This window comes from Aedes albopictus, chromosome 3 (assembly GCF_035046485.1).
Source record: "Aedes albopictus strain Foshan chromosome 3, AalbF5, whole genome shotgun sequence".
Taxonomy (NCBI): domain Eukaryota; kingdom Metazoa; phylum Arthropoda; class Insecta; order Diptera; family Culicidae; genus Aedes; species Aedes albopictus.
This window is the reverse complement of record NC_085138.1, coordinates 7,222,788-7,243,775: the sequence shown is the minus strand read 5'-3', so window position 1 is coordinate 7,243,775 and position 20,988 is coordinate 7,222,788. Positions and strand designations below refer to the sequence as shown.

General features: G+C 43.4%; 1 protein-coding gene across 7 annotated transcripts in view; it reads right to left on the bottom strand.

Moving 5' to 3' along the window:
• The window catches only part of LOC109621640 (1-phosphatidylinositol 4,5-bisphosphate phosphodiesterase), a 246,422-nt gene that overhangs the window by 5,320 nt on the left and 220,114 nt on the right, over nucleotides 1-20,988 (bottom strand). For 6 of the 7 annotated variants that reach the window (XM_029858134.2, XM_029858132.2, XM_029858133.2 and 3 more), the window contains 8 exons: nucleotides 12,953-13,029; nucleotides 12,715-12,874; nucleotides 12,487-12,653; nucleotides 10,325-10,629; nucleotides 10,098-10,262; nucleotides 8,626-10,031; nucleotides 8,184-8,544; nucleotides 8,030-8,119 (listed from right to left, as the gene is read on the bottom strand). In XM_029858134.2, the coding sequence (XP_029713994.1) occupies nucleotides 8,030-8,119; nucleotides 8,184-8,544; nucleotides 8,626-10,031; nucleotides 10,098-10,262; nucleotides 10,325-10,629; nucleotides 12,487-12,653; nucleotides 12,715-12,874; nucleotides 12,953-13,029 (2,731 nt within the window). Of the gene's footprint in view, nucleotides 1-7,539; nucleotides 8,120-8,183; nucleotides 8,545-8,625; nucleotides 10,032-10,097; nucleotides 10,263-10,324; nucleotides 10,630-12,486; nucleotides 12,654-12,714; nucleotides 12,875-12,952; nucleotides 13,030-20,988 lie in introns of all 7 variants that reach the window. The other variant, XR_003893511.2, reaches the window with a different exon arrangement.

The following is a 20,988-nucleotide window of genomic DNA, read 5'->3' as shown; positions in this document are numbered from 1 at the left end:
TGCATAACACGTAAATAATGACCTCAGGTATGACAATACCTAAATAATAATCGGCGATTTTGCCATACAAATAGCGATTTTTCCATAATTGAATAATACCTCAAGCAGTCCTCAACACCAAACCAATAACTCGTTGAGGTATTTTATAAATACCTAGAAAATACCAAAATAAGTTATTTTGAATACCTGGGTAACCGACCAATACCTCGTCTTGGTATGATACCTGACTTTGGTATGCTGTAGTTATGTGTCACTTATTCATTCCTGCTCGGGTATAGGCATTTTCTAAATTGTTCAAACTATTCTTGAGATCAGAACGAAAAATGTATTACAGGTATGTTCGGGTTTTGTCAACACGGTTCGTGATTGTTATCGATATTTCAGTTGACAATTTTCTTTGACAATATATTTTGCAATGTTTCTGAACTGAAAGTTTTACAATAAAACACATTCCTAAAATAAAAATATGGAGTTTGCTATAAAATTTAATTGCTCTTTGGCATCATTTAGGACATCTCAATTTTACAGCTTTTCAATAATCGCTGACAAGAAGTTTTCACCACATTTTTGTGACTCCACATTGGTCATCAGATTTTTGTGAATTTGTGAAACTTGAAATCGTATATCCCCCTGTTTTCGTTGAACGCAAGAGTAACGCATATTACACTACAGTTCCAATACCCGGATTGACGCTGTCAAGAATGACACACTTCCTGGAACAACCAATCTCCTGGAACGCAAATTTTGATATCTTAACAAAGACGGATATGTTTACTTCCATTCCATGCATTTTTCCATCTTCTGAGATTCCTCCAGGCATTTCTTCACAGATTCCCATATAAGTTTTTTCTGGGATACTTTTAGGTAACCTCAAGAAATTTTTCGATGCAATCACTTGGAACTTCTTCAGAACTTACGATTCCCCAAGAAGTTCCTTCTGGAATTCCTCTAGGTTATCTCGTACCAATCCACTTGGCTATCTTTTAGATTTCGATGAGAATTTTCAGAGGAAAAGTTCTTGGATCAATCCATTGTATTTTTTCTAAAATTTCTTCGCACTTCGACTAGCTTTTGAGATTCACTATGATTTTTCTTCCAATATTTTTACAGGAGTTTATTTATTCTTCAGAATTTTCTTCCAAGGTTATTTTCTGAAGCCCCACTACCCCACTTTCTGATATTCCTACAGGAGTTTCTTTTGGGATTCTCCCACATTTTCTATCTAGGCTACCCTCAAAAGTTTCTCTAAAATTTCATCAGGAGTTTCTTATGGGATTCTTTAAAGAGTTTATTTTGGTATTTTTCCAGGAAATCCGTATAGAATTCATCCGAAAAATTGCGAGATTTCTTTGCAGGATACCTGCGGGAGTTTTTTCTTTATATTTGTGCACCGCATTAACTTTTTCTGGAGCTTTGATTTTGAGTACCTGCAAGAGATTTTGATGGATTTTATCTTTATTCGTCTATGAAATTTCTCCATTATTTCTTACTGTGTTTCCTCCAAAGGTTCCTTCTAGGAATCCTCATTCTGTTGCTTCTAGGAGTCATTTAGGAGTTGGTTTTTGAAATCCTCCAGGAGTTCCTTCAGCCAGTCCTTCAGAAGTTCATTGTGGGAGCCCTCCTGGTGTTCCTTTTAGAAATATAACGGGAGTTATTTCCGGGAATTCTCCAGAAATTCCTTCTGAAAATCTTCAAGGAGCTCCTTGTATCAATCCTTCTGAAGTTTCTTTAGAGATTCCCCAGAAGTTTCTTCTAGGAATCCTGCAGGAGTTCTTTCAAGAAATCCTCCAAGAGTTTCTTAAGGGAAACCTTCAAAATTGATGGGTTTCCCTTAGGAGTTTCTTCTGCAATCCTTAATTTCTTTTGAGATACATTCAGTAGTTTCTAAAGACATCCTGGATCACAGACTGAACGATCACTAACATTAGGTAACGGACTACACACAAAACACCCAGTGGTCCAGTGGAGAATTTTTTGTTTGGCGTAAAGTTTTCAACGGTTGGAGTGGAAATCGAACCCACACTCAAAGGTTTACAAAATGCATAAGCGACTGACGCCGCTAATCGCACGGCCACGAAGTTCCAAAAAAGTTAAAAGTTCTTAAAATCCCTGCTCGTTTCGCTCTTCTGACCTCGTCGACCAGATACACGTTGTAACAGACATATATAACGGACATATGTTGCCTGATCCCGAAGGATGTTTCCGGAAGTACGTTCTGTTGCTCTAAAAACTTCTGTAGCAACTGTATAACCATAGACTAACCGCTGTAACCGCTGCTTCAGATATCAGCTCTGTATTTTTTCCATCTAAGCTGAGTTCTCAACAGCAAATTTAACTCGATACGCTCGGTTATATCTTTTGATGAAATTCTGTAAATGAGCTAATTACGACGAGTGCTGTAAAAATCGAGTTCTGCACCGAGTTGCGTACAAGGTTTTTTTTTTGCAATTTCATGAATTACCATTTGAGGATAGGTCTTAACAAAACTCTTTTATCAAACTACACACTGATGTTCATAGCCATTTTCAAGAAAATCTAATCATAGCTGGTTATCCAGCTTTTTACGCTGGCTTGCCATAAACTGTGAATCACCCCCTTATGACATTTCTTGCCGACACCATAAATTCTATATGGTAGAATCAAAGCAAGCTTCACGATAATTGAAAATTTCATTGTTGACAATGTGGAACGTCAAGAATTTTCACTGCTTCGGAATCAAGAGATATTAACCTTAAGCCATAAACGGAAAAACCCAACAACAAACAACAACAAGAGATATTAAAGTTCGATTTTCCTGATTATCTATTTGGAATTTCTAATTCGTTTCTAATATTTCCATTATTTTAGGTTGATAAAAATGCTACCAATACTTAGCAGGAAGGAAATTTGGGACCAATTATCTGGCGCATAAGTTTATAAATCGCACAGACTGTTTTTAACTGAACAGAACCTAGCAAGACCAGCATTGGGCGAGATGCGGAGTCCATTCTTGTTCCCGGAATGACTAGTTTCCCAGCTTTTCATTATCTCCGCTATGCCTACTCCTATACTAAACGACCAAACGACGACTTCATCAAACGCATAACCTAACTAGCGACCTATGCATTGCTGGTATATTCTAAATAGTCCCTCTTATTTAATACTTTGTGTTTGGAGAAATATTCCTCTGTATCGCAATATCCCTTAAGATACCATACTCCTCAACATTTTCATCCTAAAATGATGGATCTAGTTCTGTACGTTTCATTTTCTAAGACTAGTCCTTTGATCAATTAGTAATCGAGCCTGATAAACACCTAGTTGCAGTTTGCACTAAAGGTAGTTATCACTTGATTGCAGTCTGTTGCTCCTGTATACAGGAAGTAAGGTGTAACAATGGAATTTGACTGACTCATCGTCCCGTGGCTCATGAAAGGTAAAGCAATTCAAAAGTAACCCGTGTGAGTCCCATAATGGATGGACAACACTGACTGTTCGTTGTGATTTCAATAGTAGGAGCTACAATACTCCGTGCAACGATTTTTTTTTGTAATATCTTCCTTCAACTCCATTGCTTTGGCCCTTTTTTTCCTAGTTTTGCGTTCCTCGGATGCCTATAAAACCGTGAAAAACAATTAGATATCAATAAAACAAAATGTAGTTTGCATAAAAAGGAGAGAAATTGTGGCTTCGAAGCTTTTCCAGGCAGTGAAAATTTCTGACAGTTCAATCAACAAACTTATGCTCAGCTTACTAAGATCAAACTATAAAAGCTGTCGGCAAGAATTGTCAAAGTCGAATCACCCCTCACTGTTTTATAGCTAGCGTAAAAAGCTGGATACTGCGCAGTTGTCACAATTTTTCGGACCTGCGACCAGAAATCATCAAGAAGTTGATCAAAACTGAAAACAGTGCTGTAATGATTCATTATGGAACGCAAATAAACCATTACAGCACAGCTAATTTGGTGTGGGGAAGTAGGCCTTTTCCAGGCAGATTTGCGTGAGGTAAAACAGCCTATTACGATGAGAAACGGCAAAAATATCGTTACTGATGAACGGTAATATTGATTACCAAGTATACCGAGTTAAATCTGCTGTTCAGAACTCAGTAAAAAGATGAAAAAAACACTGAACTCAGTGAAAAAAATACTGAAACCCGAAGTGACCGGCGGTGCGAAAATTGATTTTTTACCTTCTTAGAAATTTCGCATATTGCAGCGTATTGCAGCTCTTAATTAGCGTTATGATGCGCAACAGAAAAAAATAGATTCAAATTTACTTCGCAGCTGCAACTTTGCATGGGCTTCAAGCGACGACTTCGATTTGGTCGTGCGACGATAATAATAACAATTCTAGTGATTGTTAATGCTTTATGCTTCAATGTTCCTGAAAAGCAGCACTGCCAGTCGTGAAAATGCGTTTTTCGTCAAAATGCAAAAAAAAACTCAGAGAATCTTCGCGAATCCCAGGCGAGTGCTTGCCAGTTTTGTTTACTCACGAGTAAAGAAGCGCGAAAATTCTCGGGTCCCTGTTGTTCACGAGTAGGTTTGTTTTGGTTTGTGTCTGCTTAGCTGAAATCTTCATCATTTTCAATCCCTGCTTCTGACTTCAGCTAGATTGAGGAGGTTCGTCTCGAGCGTCTGTTCATCAAGGAGGTGCGGCTCAAACAGCGTCTGTTCTGGCATTCAGCGGCTGAGTATGAAAAGCTTCCGGTGGAGCTATATCTTAGGTGGCAGCCCCACCACGGTGGGTAGGGGACCTTAGGCCAACAACCTACTGTTCTCGAAACCCAAAAACCGTTACAGAAACCGAAAATAAAAGATTACGAATTGATTGAACGGCAACAACTTTTAGTGCGAAACAACAGACAGGAATTGGAACTTGTAATGATTTAACCCCAACCCAACAGGGTAAACTGGCACAACTAGCCAATGAGGCATGCCGTATCAAGCTTGAGATCCTAGGACTGAGCAAAGTTTGGCCGAACTTTGGAGAACACAATTGGCGTCGGGTCGAATTCTACTATGCTCTGACCTACGAGGCGAATACGCTCCTCGTCACCATGGAGTTAGTTTTCTGCTCAGCGCTCACGCCTACGCTGCGCTAATGAAGTGGGAACCTAATAATGGGAGGATAATTGTAGCCAGATTCAGAATACGGGTTGAACGATCCAAAGCGCCAACCAATGTTGCCGAAATGCAAGACAAAGAGAACTTTTGCATCCAACTGGATGCTGTCGTGGACACCATTTCGAAAGATGATATCAGGATCCTCATGGGCGACTCAACGCGAAGGGTGGTTCCAGTAACGCGGACTATGAGCACGTCATGGGACGCTATGGTCTCGGAGAAATGAGCGATAACGGAGAGCTTTTTGCAGAGTTTTATGGCCTTTTCCTCATCGACCAGTGTACAAAGCGACATGGTTTCCCGTGATGGCGTCACGGAAAATCAAATCGACCACATCTGCATCAGCCGAAAATGGAGACGGAGCCTTCTCGATGTGCGGAACAAGCGTAGCACTGCTTCCGATCATCATCTCCTAATTGGCGGGATCTGGCTGCGCATTGCTCGGATCCATCGACAGGAGGGGATAGTCGGGCTACGGTTCAACACACGCCGACTGGAAGACGCTGCGGTGAAAAGGTCCTTCGTCGAGGAGCTAGAGAACCGTGCTGCAGATATTCGGGAAGGTGGAAGCGTAGAAGATCAATGGAGCGCTATCAAGAACGCCTTCGTCGCCACCGCACCGGCGAGAATAATTTGGGTGAGCTACGCACCCGGAGAAAGCAGTGGATCACAGATACCTGGAGGAAGATAGAGGAGCGAAGGAACGCCAAAGCCGCGAAAGAGCGAGCGAAAACACGAGGAGCCAAAGCCGTAGCCCGTCAGTGTTATTCGGCTCTCGAGAAGGAAGTGAAACGCTCATGTAGACGGGACAAAAGAGCCTAGCCGACGAAGGCGAGAAAGTCGCAAACACCGGCGACATCCGTCTCCTCTACGATGTCTTACGTCGCCTTAGTGGGACCAAGATGAATGCTACGATACCCGTGAAAGACACGTCTGGACAGTTACTGACCGACCCGGCTGACCAGTTGAAACGCTGGTTCGAGCACTTTGGAAACCTTTTTCAAGTGTCGGTCACGCCATCAACACCTCAGCATGATCCGCCAAGGGTTCGACGCATTACCCGTGTCAACACCGAAGCTCCATCAGTGCAGGAGATAGAAACAGCCATCCGTAGCATGAAATCAAACAGAGCCCCAGGGGTCGACCGCATATCAGCTGAGATGCTCAAAGCTGACCCCGTAGTATCCGCATAACTACTGCATCAATTATTGTGCAACATATGGGAAACCGCGACGTTTCCGGCCGACTTAGTAAAGGTATCCAAAAGGGTGACCTGACTGTATGCGATAATTGGCGGGGCATCATGTTACTGGGTATCGTTCTCATGATCCTCTGAAAAGTGATCCTTAACCGGATACAGGAGAAGTTTGACGCAACTCTTCGACGGCCAGCAAACCGGATTCCGTGCCGGACGATCCTGTGTGGACCATATTGTCACGCTGCGTATCATTCTGGAGCAAATCAATGAATTCCAAGAGTCTCTTTACCTGGTGTTCATTGATTACGAAAAGGCTATCGACCGTTACAATCACGAAAACATGTGGGGAGCCCTCAGGATCAAGGATCTCCCAGAGAAAATCATCGGCCTCATTGAAGCACAATACAGGGCATTTTCATGCAGAGTACTGCACAACGGTGTCTTGTTCGATCCCATCCGGGTCGCTGTTGGAGTGTGACAAAGGATGTATCCTTATCACCGCTACTGTTCCTCATCGTAATTGATGAGATCCTGGTAGATGCGATTGATCGTGAATCAAATCGTGGGTTGCTGTGGCAGCCCATTACCATAGAGCACCTGAATGACTTCGAACTGGCTAATGACGTTGCTCTCCTAGCTCAACGGTGCACTAATATTCAGAGTAAGGTAGGGTCTCCAGTTAGCCTAGTGGTTAAGGCTATGGATCGCCAATCCAAATACATCAGGTTCGATTCCCGTTTCGGTCGGGAAAATTTTCGTGCTTCTTTGTGCTTGCCTCACAATATACAAATGCATGAAATATTAGGCAAAGAAAGCCTTTCAATTAATAGCTGTGAAAGTGCTCAAAGAACACTAAGTTGAAGCGAGGCAGGCCAAGTCCCAGTGCGGACGTAGAGCCATAAAGAAGAAGAAGATGGTGATAATCTTGCCGATCGCTCATCGGCGGCATGTCTTACCATCAACGTCAACAGAACGAAATTGTTGGATTTAAACACGGTCAACCCTTCCATCTTCACCGTGATTAGGCAAGCAGTGGAGAGTTTTAAAAGCTTTTAATATATTGGTAGGCAAATGGCGGCCGATGGTGGCACCATATACTTGGGAAGTGTTAGAAAGGGTTGTTTGATGTTATGCCGTTATTATTAGTCACCAATTGCCCAGAACCCTGATAGTTAGTAATAAAACTAAAAAAGACATATAATTAAAGTATAGGTAATAAATAATATCTTACTTGGTTGTGTGCGAAAATCAGGCGTTCCAGCTCGGTTAAACAAACACTCTAACAGTAACAGCAGTTGAACTTATAAGGCGAAGTAAGGTACAAGTTTAAATTATCTACATCAAATACAAAATCTATCTCAAAAATGGATTGACACATTACTACAATGAGAAAAAATAAATAACTGGCTTTGGCTGCATTGTGCGCATAACTACTGATAAACAAAACTTAACTTGAGAAAAAACTAAATCAATTAATCTAGAACAAAAAAAAAACAAAACTACTACACGATGATAACACAGATCAGCTTGGCAATTGGTGGCGCGAAACACAGCTGGAACACATGTTCCGCCCCACGCATCAGGTTTTCTTTTCTATTTTTTTTTGTTTTCGGGTGGGACAAAGAGATCGAAGAAGATAGAGAAAGAGGTTCGGTGGCATCCGCTGGCTATAGCTACACCACCGTCTCTAACGTCACAATCTCCCGGTAGGCGTTCTGTACCTTCTGAACGTCATTGTCCAGCTCCTCCAGTTGCTTGTCGTGGGTCACCTTCAGTTTCTCCTTCTCGCGGTTCTGCTTGATGGTGGCCGTCTGTGAATTAGAAATAGAAGTTGTTCAAAAACGGTTCTCGGAGTTTTCCCGGAAAACACAAGACCTTCTTCTCATCCATGAACCGCTTGATGTTGTTCTGTTTCTTCTCGCGCAACCGACGATCCTTCTCGCCCTTGGTTTTCAGTGTCTTGTCGTTGGCCACCTCTTTGGAAGTTTCCACGCTGATCTTGGCCTGCAGGCTGTTCAGCATCTTGATTTCGCGCTCGTGCTTGGCCTCCAGTTGCTTCATCTGCGCTGCCTGGGTCGACTCCATCAGCTTCCGCAGAATGTCCCGCTGATCGTCCAGCTGCTGCTTGAGCAGATCCCACTCTTCCTTCTTGTGGCGCTCGATCATCTCGCTCCACTGGGCGTTTTGCTCCTGGATCACCTTCCGGATCGCTGAGTCCGCCTTGATTTCCTCCTTGCTGGAAAGGGAAATGGAAGTGATGACCCAATGTTTGAATGTTTTTCCAAAAGTATAAAATATTATCGTTCACAGCACTTACCTCTTTCCCTTGATCAGTCTTTCGATGGCAGTATTCTGCTGCTTTTGGATTCCCGTTCGCTCTTTGGCGTGCTTCTTCTTTACGCTGTCCAGTTCCTTCTGTTGCTTCTTGGCCGTCTTCTGGAAGCCCTTCTCCTGCCGTAACGATTCCACCGTAATGGGATCGAACACGATCGGCGGTTCCATGTATTCGTCCTTCTTCGCCTGCTTGGCGGTGTCCGCGGCGGCTCCCGAGCTCGATTCTTCGATTCCCATGGCCTTCATGTTGTCCGAGCGTTCCTTGGCCGCTCCCATGAATGCACGCGGATCGGAGAGGGCGTCCATGAAGTCTTCGAATCCGTCCGGGACGTAGATCTTCAGCTCGATGTTACAGAACAACATGGGCAGGGACATCGGGAAGTTGGCGTCGGTACGTAGGGAAATGTGCCGGTAGCCGGCTTGGAGACCGTCCAGCGGTAGAATTCGTTGTCCAAGCAGTTTACCGTTTTCATCGTACACGCCGAATCGCAGAACGGCCAGATCAGGCAACACCACCTTACGGAAGAGGAATGCTTCTTCGTTGTAGACCGGATTGAGACCGTTCGCCGGAACCAGACGGGTTCGGAACTCTTTCCTCACGGTATCCGAGGGTAAACCGTACATATCGACTTCGACGTACGTTCCCACTTTCTTGTCCGACAAGAACTGACCGGCAATGACCTGTACGGCACAGGAGGCGGCAATCACACCATCCACCGGAGCATCGGCGAATGGGTCGAAACTTCGATCGGATCGCCGCATGAAATCCGGTTTCAGCAAATAGCCGCAGTTGTTGTTGTACTCGAATTTACCCTGGTTCAGCTGCATCGGTAGATCGGACGTCTGGAAGTTGAGGGACACCATCTGACAGCCGGCATTCCAGAACACCTGGGGCATGTAGTTCGACGAATCAGCCCGGGTGCCCTTGGGGTAGATACGAGACATCTGCCGTTTGTTGTAGTTCACGAAGTCGATGGCCTGCTGTTTCAGAAGATTCATACCGGTTGTTTCGGCAAACGAGGACATGTTGTGGTGGATATTCTTGTTCTCGGCATAGTCAAACGACTGGAACTTGATGGGCTGGGCGTAGTTAACCATCGACGACAGCCAGGGATGGACGTTGGTCGTTGAACCGGTATACTGAACAGCGGGAACCTCTTCACCACCATCTTGAGAGGCTGCCACCGTAGCAACAGCTGCGACCTCTTCCGTTGGTTCCGGTTTACGCACGGCGCTGGCATCCTCCTTGACGTCATCCTCCGCCACGAACTCACCCTGCAAGAACAGCTCCAACTCGCGTTTCTCCACCTCCGGTTTCAGCCGTTTGTTCTTGATCATGATCTTGCGCTTCAAGGCAGAAGGAGGCGGAAGTGGAGCTCCGGGTTCAAGCTGTAAGGGTGAAGAATGGATTGTAAGAAAGGTTTTTTGGGTGTTTGATGAGAATGCTCGAATTACCGGATAGTCAGGCAGTGGCTCCTTCAGCAGTAAATCACCGAGGATTTCATCACAGTATTTTGCTAGTTTGTACTGCTGCGATCGGCAGCAATGGTTTTCGAACGATAAGATCACAGGATAATCCGAGGTGACGAACGCCGTATCACGTAGCGCGTATATTACGTCCTGGCATAAAGAACTTCGTTAAACAGACATTCGTTAACTCCTTCCAGTTGCAGTCAACTCACCTTGAACAGAATATCTGAACACATGGCCATTCCGTGGGTGATGATCGGTTCTTCGTCCTCCCCTTTGCCGTCCCAGCAGTCCAGCTCGACGCAACGGCACCCGGCCAGCAACGTCTGGCGATACATCTCGACGGAACTCTTGCCACCGAACTGGCGACCCGACAGGTACGTATTGTGAGATGAGTTGATGTAGTAGTGAGACAACGGTTGGTCCATGTCCATGTAGATGTCCAACCGATCGAGGAATACTGGTGCGTTCTCATCCGACATGAGGTACCGAATGAGGCCGTCTTTGGTGAGGGTTTCTGTGAGGGGATCAAGAAGGTCGAAGTTATATGGGGTCACTAATTTAGCCTTTACTTTGGACTCCGCAGAACTCTACGATCGAATAAAGTTCGCCGTAACACGAAGTTAACTATCTATAAAAGGCTGATTAGACCGGTAGTCCTCTATGGACACGAAACATGGAACCTACGTGCAGAGGACCAACGCGCCCTTGGAGTTTTCGAACGGATGGTGTTGCGTACCATCTACGGCGGAGTGCAGATGGAAGACGGGACTTGGAGAAGGCGAATGAACCACGAGCTGCATCAGCTGCTGAGAGAACCAATCATCGTCCACACCGCGAACATCGGGAGGCTACGGTGGACGGGTCACGTAATCAGGATGTCGGATAGCAACCCGACTAAAATGCTTCTCGAGAGTTATCCGACCGGTACAAGAAGACGTGGTCGACCAAGTGGAGGACGAACTGCGGACCCTACGCAGAGTGCGGAACTGGAGACAAACAGCCATGGACCGAGTGGAATGGAGCCGGCTACTATGTACAGCAGAGGCTACCCCGGCCTTAGCCTGATCGGTAAGGTAAGTAATTTAGCCTAACTGATAGTGGAAGGCGCTGCTGTCTTGAAGTGGTAGTCTGTCAAGAGGATAATTGTGGCCAGATTCAAACCATGCTGTGAACATTCCAGAAGAGGGCAGCGCAGAAGATCAATGGACCTAAGAGAATAATAACAGGTGATACCTGTAGAACGATAGAGAAGTAAAAGAAAGACAAAGCCGAAAACTAGTAGCAGCGGTACTAGTGGTAATGGAGAGGTTAACCCCTTCGCAAGAATTTTGTTAGTCTCCTTTAAGGAGAGCGGAAACATGAGGAGACAGCTGCTCATGTAGTACCAGTGTTGGAAACCTTATTTCCTCCCCGGCTAACTTGTCGAGAGAGGTCATGGACGTAGAGCGTGGTTGATGAGAACCATCAATAAAATCAGAGATGGACCCCTGCAATGGAGGTGGCTGTGCAGAAGCTTGGTATCTTTGTGTCCTCGAAGTCTAACATCAGTAAGAACCTCAAGCAGCCCCTCATCGGAAGTCAACGATGACGGCCAAGCAGGACCATGATGAACTCATGGCAACTGTGGCAGCGACAGAATACGTGAAGTTGAAGATACCGAAGTCTACTCAGATGAAATCCTTTGCATTCGCAGGTTACCCTAACTAAAAGACGCCGGACGCGATGGCTTATGGCAAGCAATCGCAGAAGTGTGTAAGGAGGTTGTTAACCACGAAAGTTGACAGTAATGATGGTAAGTCGGATCGCAGCCAGGCGTCCTCGAAAGCTGGAAAGGGTGGGCCTGAAAAGGCCGGCCCGTCCCGGATCGAAGGGAACAGGGTGTTGCGACCATTGATAGGTCCGCGGCCACTATCCACAGGTTAGGACGGGTCAACGGAAGTACTCGGAAGTCTTCAAGGCGATGAGGAGCGACGCCAAGCTGATAGATCTGGGAGCCGACGTACACAGTATTAGACGTACTCGTGCAGGCGAAATTATCCTGAGCTCAAGTGCGACGAAGCGCGCAAAGGCGCCGTCCACAGGAACCTGGCAGAAGAGGTCATTGGCGAGGATATCGAGGTGAGGTCTCTTACAGCGGAAGGGATTCTGAAGGTTAGAAACCTAGGCGAGCTTACTGACGCGGAAGAGCTCGTTACCACACTGCAGCAAGTAAGGAAGTCCGGCAAAGTAAGGAAGCTGAAAATCGGCTGGACGATATGGTAACTTCAGGTGTCTGGCCACAGGTCAAGGCGATGGCGGACAATCTCCCAGGATAGAGATCTCTCATAGCGGCCTTCTGGAACAGTTAGTCTACATAATGTCGAACACTCACTTGCATCGCGAGCCGCTTCATCCTGCTCGTAGGTGTTGATGATCTCCAGCGCTCGCTTCTCGTCGTACAGCGGGTAGAGAATTTCGTTCAGCCGAGGATCACGTTGCTTTTCGTTGAGGAAGTTGATGAACTGATCCATGTTGATGGTATTGCTCTTGCCCTGGGTGCTGAAAGTATAAGAAAGACGGTGATCACCATAGACTAAAACAGGACATGCCAACCACTTACACCGATCGGAACAGCTCCTCGATGTCGTTTCTGGGGCAGATCTTGTGGTACAACTCGTAGAACTTGTCGAATGTGAAGTCCGCCCTCTCGATGGCATCGTTCTTGCCGCTAGGCAGTCCCAGATCTGACAAAATTTGATAGACTAGCTTTTCCGTTTTACCTGTGGAAGCAATCAGCGATGAATCCAATTAACCTTTCGTGTCGGTTGTCTCCGCCGAAGAGAGAAGAGATCACTTACCGGAGGCGAATGTTCTGGCAACGACTTTGACGGGAACTTTTCCACGCGGATCCACCAGGAATCCCAATCGCATCCAACTGAAGAACGACGGCGGCGGCGGCAAAGGATAATGAGGAAAGACGTTAAAGAATCAAATTAGTAAAAGTAACATGATATTATACTTCCATACTATATTAGCGCGAATCTACCAAACTAGATTAGTGAATGGATGATGAATTAAATGCAAACGAATAAGCCCCCGATAACGTAAAATGCGCGAAACACAAGCGGCACCGAACACGGCATGAAGCACTAAACTAATGAGGTGTCAATAACGGTGTAATCAATATAATTAGTTCTAATTAGATGGGGCGTTACGATAAGCGAGAACACGCCGACGACGACAACGAAACGAAAAAAAAAAAACCAAACAAGAGCATGCATCTCAATGAAGCTTTTAGCGGTGAACGATTTGCTTATATGTATGCTTCGAATAAAGCGGCCCGACTCGAATAATATGAGCAACAGGCATCGAACGCCGCGGTGATTAAGAAAGAGCTGAAAACAGAACATTCGTTTTAATCGTTAAGTGGCATGCTAACAAGTTGCGGTTGGCTAGAAGTAGGTAAGTCGTAGAATGCCAGATGGATGGCGTTTTCTGTGAAGACATTTTGTGAATTCTAATTAACGCAGAACTAGTTCATGCTTATTAATAAAAAATATTCATTATAAAGAGAAGATTTGGAAGTTTTGGACAACGACTCATCGACTTCCGCAACCTCCAGGAATATGGCGCTTTCTTCCAACACAGTATATCGAAATACCTGGACAGCAGACGAAATCGCAAATTGACCACGTTCTATATTGATGAACGGCACTTCTCCAACATTATTGACGTCAGCACCTATCGAGCTATCGAGGGCGAGGTCGAACGAAGTCAAAGAAACGAATGGTTCGGTGAGGAATGTTGAGAGATTTTAGAGATCAAAAACGACGGGCAGGCGGTCATGCTGCAGCATGAAACCAGGCAGAACGTGAAAGCAAGGAAGTCGAGAAGCACAACTCATCCCGAAAAGACATAGTTTTGCAAGTCTAAAAGTGCAGAGACAATGATGAAAGCCTTTTGATGGACGGACCTGAGTGATTGAAAGCTGGAAGTCGCACTTCGACGAGTAAATGAACAGATCTGAGAACTTACTAACATTTTTGCTGTATAAGAGTGGAACAAACCACTCTTGAGCAAAGTTCAGCTTAAGAAACTGTTGTTCAGCTACTTCTGTTCCTTGAAGTAGGCAGTCTGACGAAACCAATCGAAGAAACGACTACGCTAATACGGCAGAAGATGGGAATGAATCAACTCTCACGCTTAGGGAAGGCAAACACAGTATTTACTAACTCAAAAACAATAAACCAGCTGAAGGGTGATATCGCAAATGAATTCTGACCGGTTAACAGTCAGAATCTGCTACGAATATGAAGGATAATAATTACGCTGATCGTATCTTCAACGAACAAGTCTATTTAACTGAGCGTCTGCCTCCCTTTCAGTTATTGGCCACAATCCATCTCGACTAGTTGCGACAGCGACGAGAGTGCGCAATCCCCATTATTGACTCAATTTGTTTGGTCTCTCGTCCAGCAATCTTAAACGTGCAGAAAAAAAAAACGATCGTGCACTCAGTCGTTCTAAGGTGGATATTGCTATAATCAATTTGATATGTAGATGAAGATACTCTGAATGCATCAAACAAATATTCTAATACGAGATACACTGAAACCCCAATTTACGCTCACTTTATTTGTACCAAACTCAATACCAAATTCCAAAAAATGCCTCCTTATCCTTAATTTACGCTTTTGGACGCGAAAAGGTCGAAAGACATAAGGTTGAAGGACAAAAGGTTGAAGGACGAAAGGTCTAATGGACAAAAAGGTCGAATGGGACAAAAGGTCGAATGGACAAAAGGTTGAATGGGACAAAAGTTCGAATGGGGCATAAGGTCGAATGGAACTAAAGATCGAATGGGACAAAAGGTTGAATGGACAATAGGTCGAAAAGGGCACAAAGATTAAATAGACTAAAGACAAATTGGAAGACATGAAAAAGTGATCAGAATTCGACAGGAAAACGACGATTAAAAAAATAGAACCAGTGATACCAAAATTATTCAATTTTAGTCAGTGATACCAATTATTCAATTGTTCAAATTCAAAACAATCATTATTGGAAGATAGGAAAGTGTCTACTATAACTTGCAATAGCTTATATGCAGCAATTTATTACCGCATTGCAATTCGAAATAGATGCACGTAAATGATGGAAAGTAATGTTATTCGTTAAGGTTAAATATGGAAAACAATATTCCTTGAAAGACCAGCCTATGAGTTGAAGAAGCATGAATCGCAAGATCGGATTATTGTCATTTGAAACTCCAATCATTACAGCGATTAAATAAAGCCAAACAGTCTATAGATTAGATAAGGACAAATCTCTGGGTATTATAGGAGTGATCCATGAAGTACGTCACGCTTATAGGGGGAGGGGGGTTTGCAAAATTTCTGATTGAAAAATAAGCCCCTAAGGAGTCAATAATTATTTCAGTAACAAAAGTTAGAAGAACAGCCTATAAATATAAAAAGGAAAAATATCTGAACAAAAAATCAAACTAAATTGCCATTAAATAAATACAACATTAACACAACTTGAAAGAACAGCCTATAAGCAAAAGAATGAAATTTTTTCTATAGAAATGTTAGTGGCTGCAATGCATATGATTTCTAGAACAGCACTACAATGTTTCTCTCAATGAGCGACCACAAAGACTTCTCATAAAAGTTTTGTCTTATAAGCGGTACATACCAGCTGGTAAATTGGTCTACTAAAATTTTTGTTCATTCGACCTTTCGTCCAATTCGACCTTTTGTCCCATTCAATCTTTTGTCCCATTCGACTTTTTGTCCCATTCGACCTGTTGTCCTTCAACCATTGGTCCTTCGACCTTCTGTCCAAAGCCCTTTCTAAGACCCCTGTAAACGCCACTGAAACCCACAGAAATGCCTCTGAAATCCTCTGAGACTCTCCTAAGACCCCTGAGGTCCCCTAAAACGCCCCTGAGACCTCCTGGAGCTTCCCTGAAACGCCCCTGATGCCATATAGGACCCCCTTGATACCCCCTCAAACCTTCTTATAATCCTTGAAGCGCCACTGAGACCCCCTGAAACTCTTCTTGAAAATCGATGAGATTTCGTGGAACCCCTCGAAACGCCTGAGACCTGGAGCCCCCATGAAACACCCTTGACGCCTCTTGACACCCCTTAAAACGCTCTTGAGACCCCCTAAAACGTCTTCAAAATTTCCTGTGACCTCTTGGAATGTCTTGAGGCCCCCTTGAGCCCCTGCGATTGCCTCCATCAAACCCCATGAGAAACCCTGTAATGCTCCTGAAACCCACTGATGATTCCTGAAACGTCCCTGAGACCTATTAAAACACCCCTGATAACCTCTGAAACGCCCCTGAATGATACCATCTTGAAACCTCCTGAGATCGTCCCGCAACGCTTCTGAGATCTCCTGGAACCCCTTTGAAACCTGCCGAGATTTCCTGAAATGCCTATGATACGCCTTGAGACCCCCTGTACCGTCACTGAGACCCACTGAAACGCCTCTAAGCAGATATGCGTTCAAAATGCTCTTGCTCGGTGAGCGTGCCAAAAATGTTCCTTTATTGCTCTAAGGGTTCGTTCAAATATTACGTAGCGCCAAGGGGGGAAGGAGGGGGTCCAACGCTTCGTTACGCTTCATACAAAATTTCAAAATTTTTCATACAAAAGTTGTTACGTGGGGGAGGGAGGGGGTCTAAAATTGGAAAATATTGTGTTACGTAATATTTGAACAAGATTTAGTTAGCGAGACAGATAGTGGGTAGAATCCTCTTATAAGAGACCAGATCGCCCCTGAGACCCCCTGAGACTCCCTGGGATCCCTTAAAACCCCCTGAAACTCCCCGAGACGCCCCTGAGATCTCCCTGGAGACCACTATGAAACGATCCTCAGGCTTCCTGGACCCCCAATGAGACTCCTTGAAAGTCTGCGAGAACTTTTAAAACGCCCCTGAGGCTTCGTGGCATCTTCTAGAAGCCTCATGAGATCCTCCCTGAGCCCCTGAGACCTTCTGGAACCATCATAAAACCTTCCGAGACCTCCTGGAACCCGCTGAGACTTTCTGGATCTTCCCTCAAACCGACTGTGATCTCTGAAGCGTCTCTAAAACGCTCTTAGGCCTTGAAACCCATTGGAACGTCTTTCAGGCACCCTGAAACCTCCGAGACGCCTCTGAGACCTCCTGAAATGACCTAGTTAGCTAGATTGATCACGGAATCGTGTTCTACTTGACAGTTCAGACATAGAACTAGACAATTCGTCACCGAAATGGAACGAGTTCGACAACGCCGGTTGAGTATGACGGAAATTCCCGGTGGGTAATGAATGAGTGCCTTTGCGTTACATGTAAGGTGTAAAATAGCTGATTGACTTCATTACACCCGGTCAGAAACGATCCGGGTTTCGGATTTCCTGGCCGTGTTGTGGCTAAGCTGGGCATCGACCGTACTAGATAGAAGCACTTCTGGTCCATCATGAACTTAATGCCCTGGAAGTGGCCCATGCTCGATCCTGTGTAATAAGTCCTATATGTTTAGAGGCGGACAGATAGTGGGTGGAATCCTCTTATAAGAGACCAGATCGCCCCTGAGACCCCCTGAAACTCCCCGAGACGCCCCTGAGATCTTTATGAAACGACCCTCAGGCTGAGACTCCCTGAAAGCCTACAAGACCTTTTTAAACGCCCCTGAGACCTCGTGGCATCTTCTTGAAGTCTCATGAGATCATCCCTGAGCCCCTGAGACATCCTGGAACCCTCATAAAACCTTCCGAGACCTCCTGGAACCCCCTGAGACTTCCTAAATCTTCCCTCAAACCGACTGTGATTTCTGAAGCGTCTCTAAGACGTTCTTAGGCCCCTGGAATCCCCAGAGACTTCCTGGAACCTCATTCAAATCCTATGAACCCTTTGTAACGTCCCTGAAACCTCTGAGACGCCTCTGCGACCTCCTGAAATGACCCCGACTTCTCTTGAGATCTACTGAAATGCTCTTGAGAACCACTGATCTTTGCAACACCATAAATAGGTGCTCCCTGAGGCGTAGAGTTCGAAAAACATTAAGATAATCAATCTAAAAAACAAACTTATCACAGTTTCAGAACCTTGTAATTTAGATTTGTAATGATAAACTGAATCCCTTTTACGCACCAAATCCTTTACAACGCTCCCCTCATTTACGCAAAAACTCAGTTTACGCCCCCCAATCTGGGCGTAAATTGTGGTTTCAGTGTAGCATCTAAGCAGGCCATCGTTTGAAGTTCTCATCATAATTGTATATAGTTAAGAAGGCCTACACAAGGGGCGACATGTGATCATTATGAGGCAAATTGGAGCGCGTGTTGAATCACAATTGTGTTTTGTATCAGTCGTATCAGTCAACAGCGAGAAATAGAGAAGAGAAGAGACTGTGTCAACGTTTTAAGTGATCTTAATTCAATTGCTTTTACGATTGGTGGCGATAGAGCGAATTGAATATTTCAATTGAAGTAATTTATCCGAGATAGAGAGGGTGTCGTTTGGATTGGATACAATTCATGCAAACATATGCAAACGGCTTCTTTGATGGAGAAAAAAAGTACGAACTATGTTTGGGTTTGACAGCTGCAACCCTTTTCATCCAAGAGTGCCATGCGTGTATGTAAGATATGTATAGCCTTGTTCACTTCAAAAGGATTCAATATGTGCCTGTTTTTGTATTTATTCCGTTATATATGTGTTCCAATGACTGATAGAGTAACCAATATCGCAACTCATAATGTTGATATCTTTGCGTCGAACATCACCCGTCCCAGTCCATTATCATCAATCGCATTAAAGTATAATTCAATAAAAAAGTTATTCAATCCTTTGCTTCCCGTTTAGGTATCCCCTCGTCGTACCTCAATTTGTTCTGTAGAACCGCTACCGAAACAACAGCATGAAGAAGCGAAACCGAAGGTTCGTGTATCTTATTTCGATATCGCTGTTGGAAGGGCAGTGGATTATAATTCTATTTGCAGAAGGAAGGAGTAAAGCCGTTTGCCACACGTTAGTAAATGTCCACCACCGGTGAACTACATCGTCAATTGGATTAGGATAAACGCAGGGGATACCTACTTTTACGAAACAATGGAAAGCATGGGTCAAATGCATGGGGACTGTTTACCTGCGGTAAATTGAATCTAAGTCAGCTCACTGCTGCATCTGTTAGGGCCGATTTCTTCACCCTGGCTTAGGCGTTAAGCCAGGTTTAACTATATGGGTAAGCCTGGCTTATGAGTTAAGCCGAGGTGAAGAAATCGGCCCTTACTGGATTAATGGTTGTTTAGCACCCCTTCCACTTATCAATAAATGTAACACAGGGTAACCGGGTAGAAGAAAATAACTAACGAAGATCAAATTTTGCCATTTAAAATGAATAGCTGAATGGCAAAATTTGTTATTAGTTTGATGGGAATAAGAGCTAAAAGAACAAAAATAATAACTGACTTTGTACCGGAAAATAAGTCAATAATAACTAATTATGTCCTTATAAGAACGAACCAAGGACAAATATTTCAAAATGGAGAATAACTGAACAAGTTATTACCGAGTTATTGAGAACAAAGTAAGGACACAATAAGTTATTTCAAATAAGATCATCATAATTGTAAATTTTGTTCTTATGATTGAAAAAATAAACAACTGAATTGTAAGTTCTGAAATGTTTTGATCTTATAATAACAAAATAAGTTATTATTTACGTGTTTCTGGAACAAAGAGAGTTATTATTTTTTGTTCTTTTAGCTCTTATTCCTAACAAACCAATAACAACATTTGCTCTTCATCAATATTCTATTTCAAATAAAATAAATACTAAATAACTCATCAATAACAAGTTATGATTGCAAAATATTCAATTAGGATGTTATTTTACTTAGGATGCTCAGAATAACTTATTTTGCTATGATTGCATATTTTGATATTATTCAGTTATTTATTGTTATTCAATAATAACTCAGAAATAACAAATTTTGCAATGATAATATTTTTTTGCTCTTAGCGAGTTATTTAGTGTTATCCATAAATAACATTACACTGCAAATTTTGTTTACTGGTATTCAGCAAACTTTGCTGATTTTTTTTGTGCTGATTTCATTCAGCAGTGCAAATTTACTGAATATCAGCAATTATTTTTCAACTTGCTGAACCATCCAGCAATTTTGACAGTTGATCAGCAATGTTGTGCTGAAATTCAGCAAAAATTTTGCTGAGCTTCAGCAATTTATTTTGCTGATTTTTTTTTGTGCTGGAAGCGTTTCAAAAAAATTGGTGTGTAGAATGATAAAATGAGATATGATGGCAAAATTTGTTATTATTTTTCCCTTGATTTGTTCTTCACCTCTAACGACTAAAATCGTTAAAAATGCTTCATTGGATATGTACTCAAATTAGCATTGGGCAAGTCTTGCTGAAACATCAATTTATGTGAATCGATTCGAATTGGACCAACAGAATCGATTCGATATAATAAAATGTCACAAATTTATAAAATGATCCGTTTGCAGCATAATTAAATGCAGCTTGGTTTGATGCTTCGTTCGTCAGATTTGTGCCTCTAAAGTTTGAAGTTTGTATACATAACTGGAATTGGACTTTCGATGTTGTACCTTAAGTCGATACCGTCTACCCCCCTTGGTTTGAACATGCAAATTCACGAGATTTATTTTTAATGTTTTGACTTCCAAACTGAAGTTTCCTTGACCTTATACATGGTACAACCAATAGGTCATCGTTATGAATAAATAAAACAATTACAATTACAATATGAAACTCTAGAAACCCCACAGGAGTCGAAAAAAATACTGCGTGATTCAAAAAATCGTTTTTGCTCCACACCGCTTATTCGATTCGTAAAGTAAGTTAGAATGTTAGTTG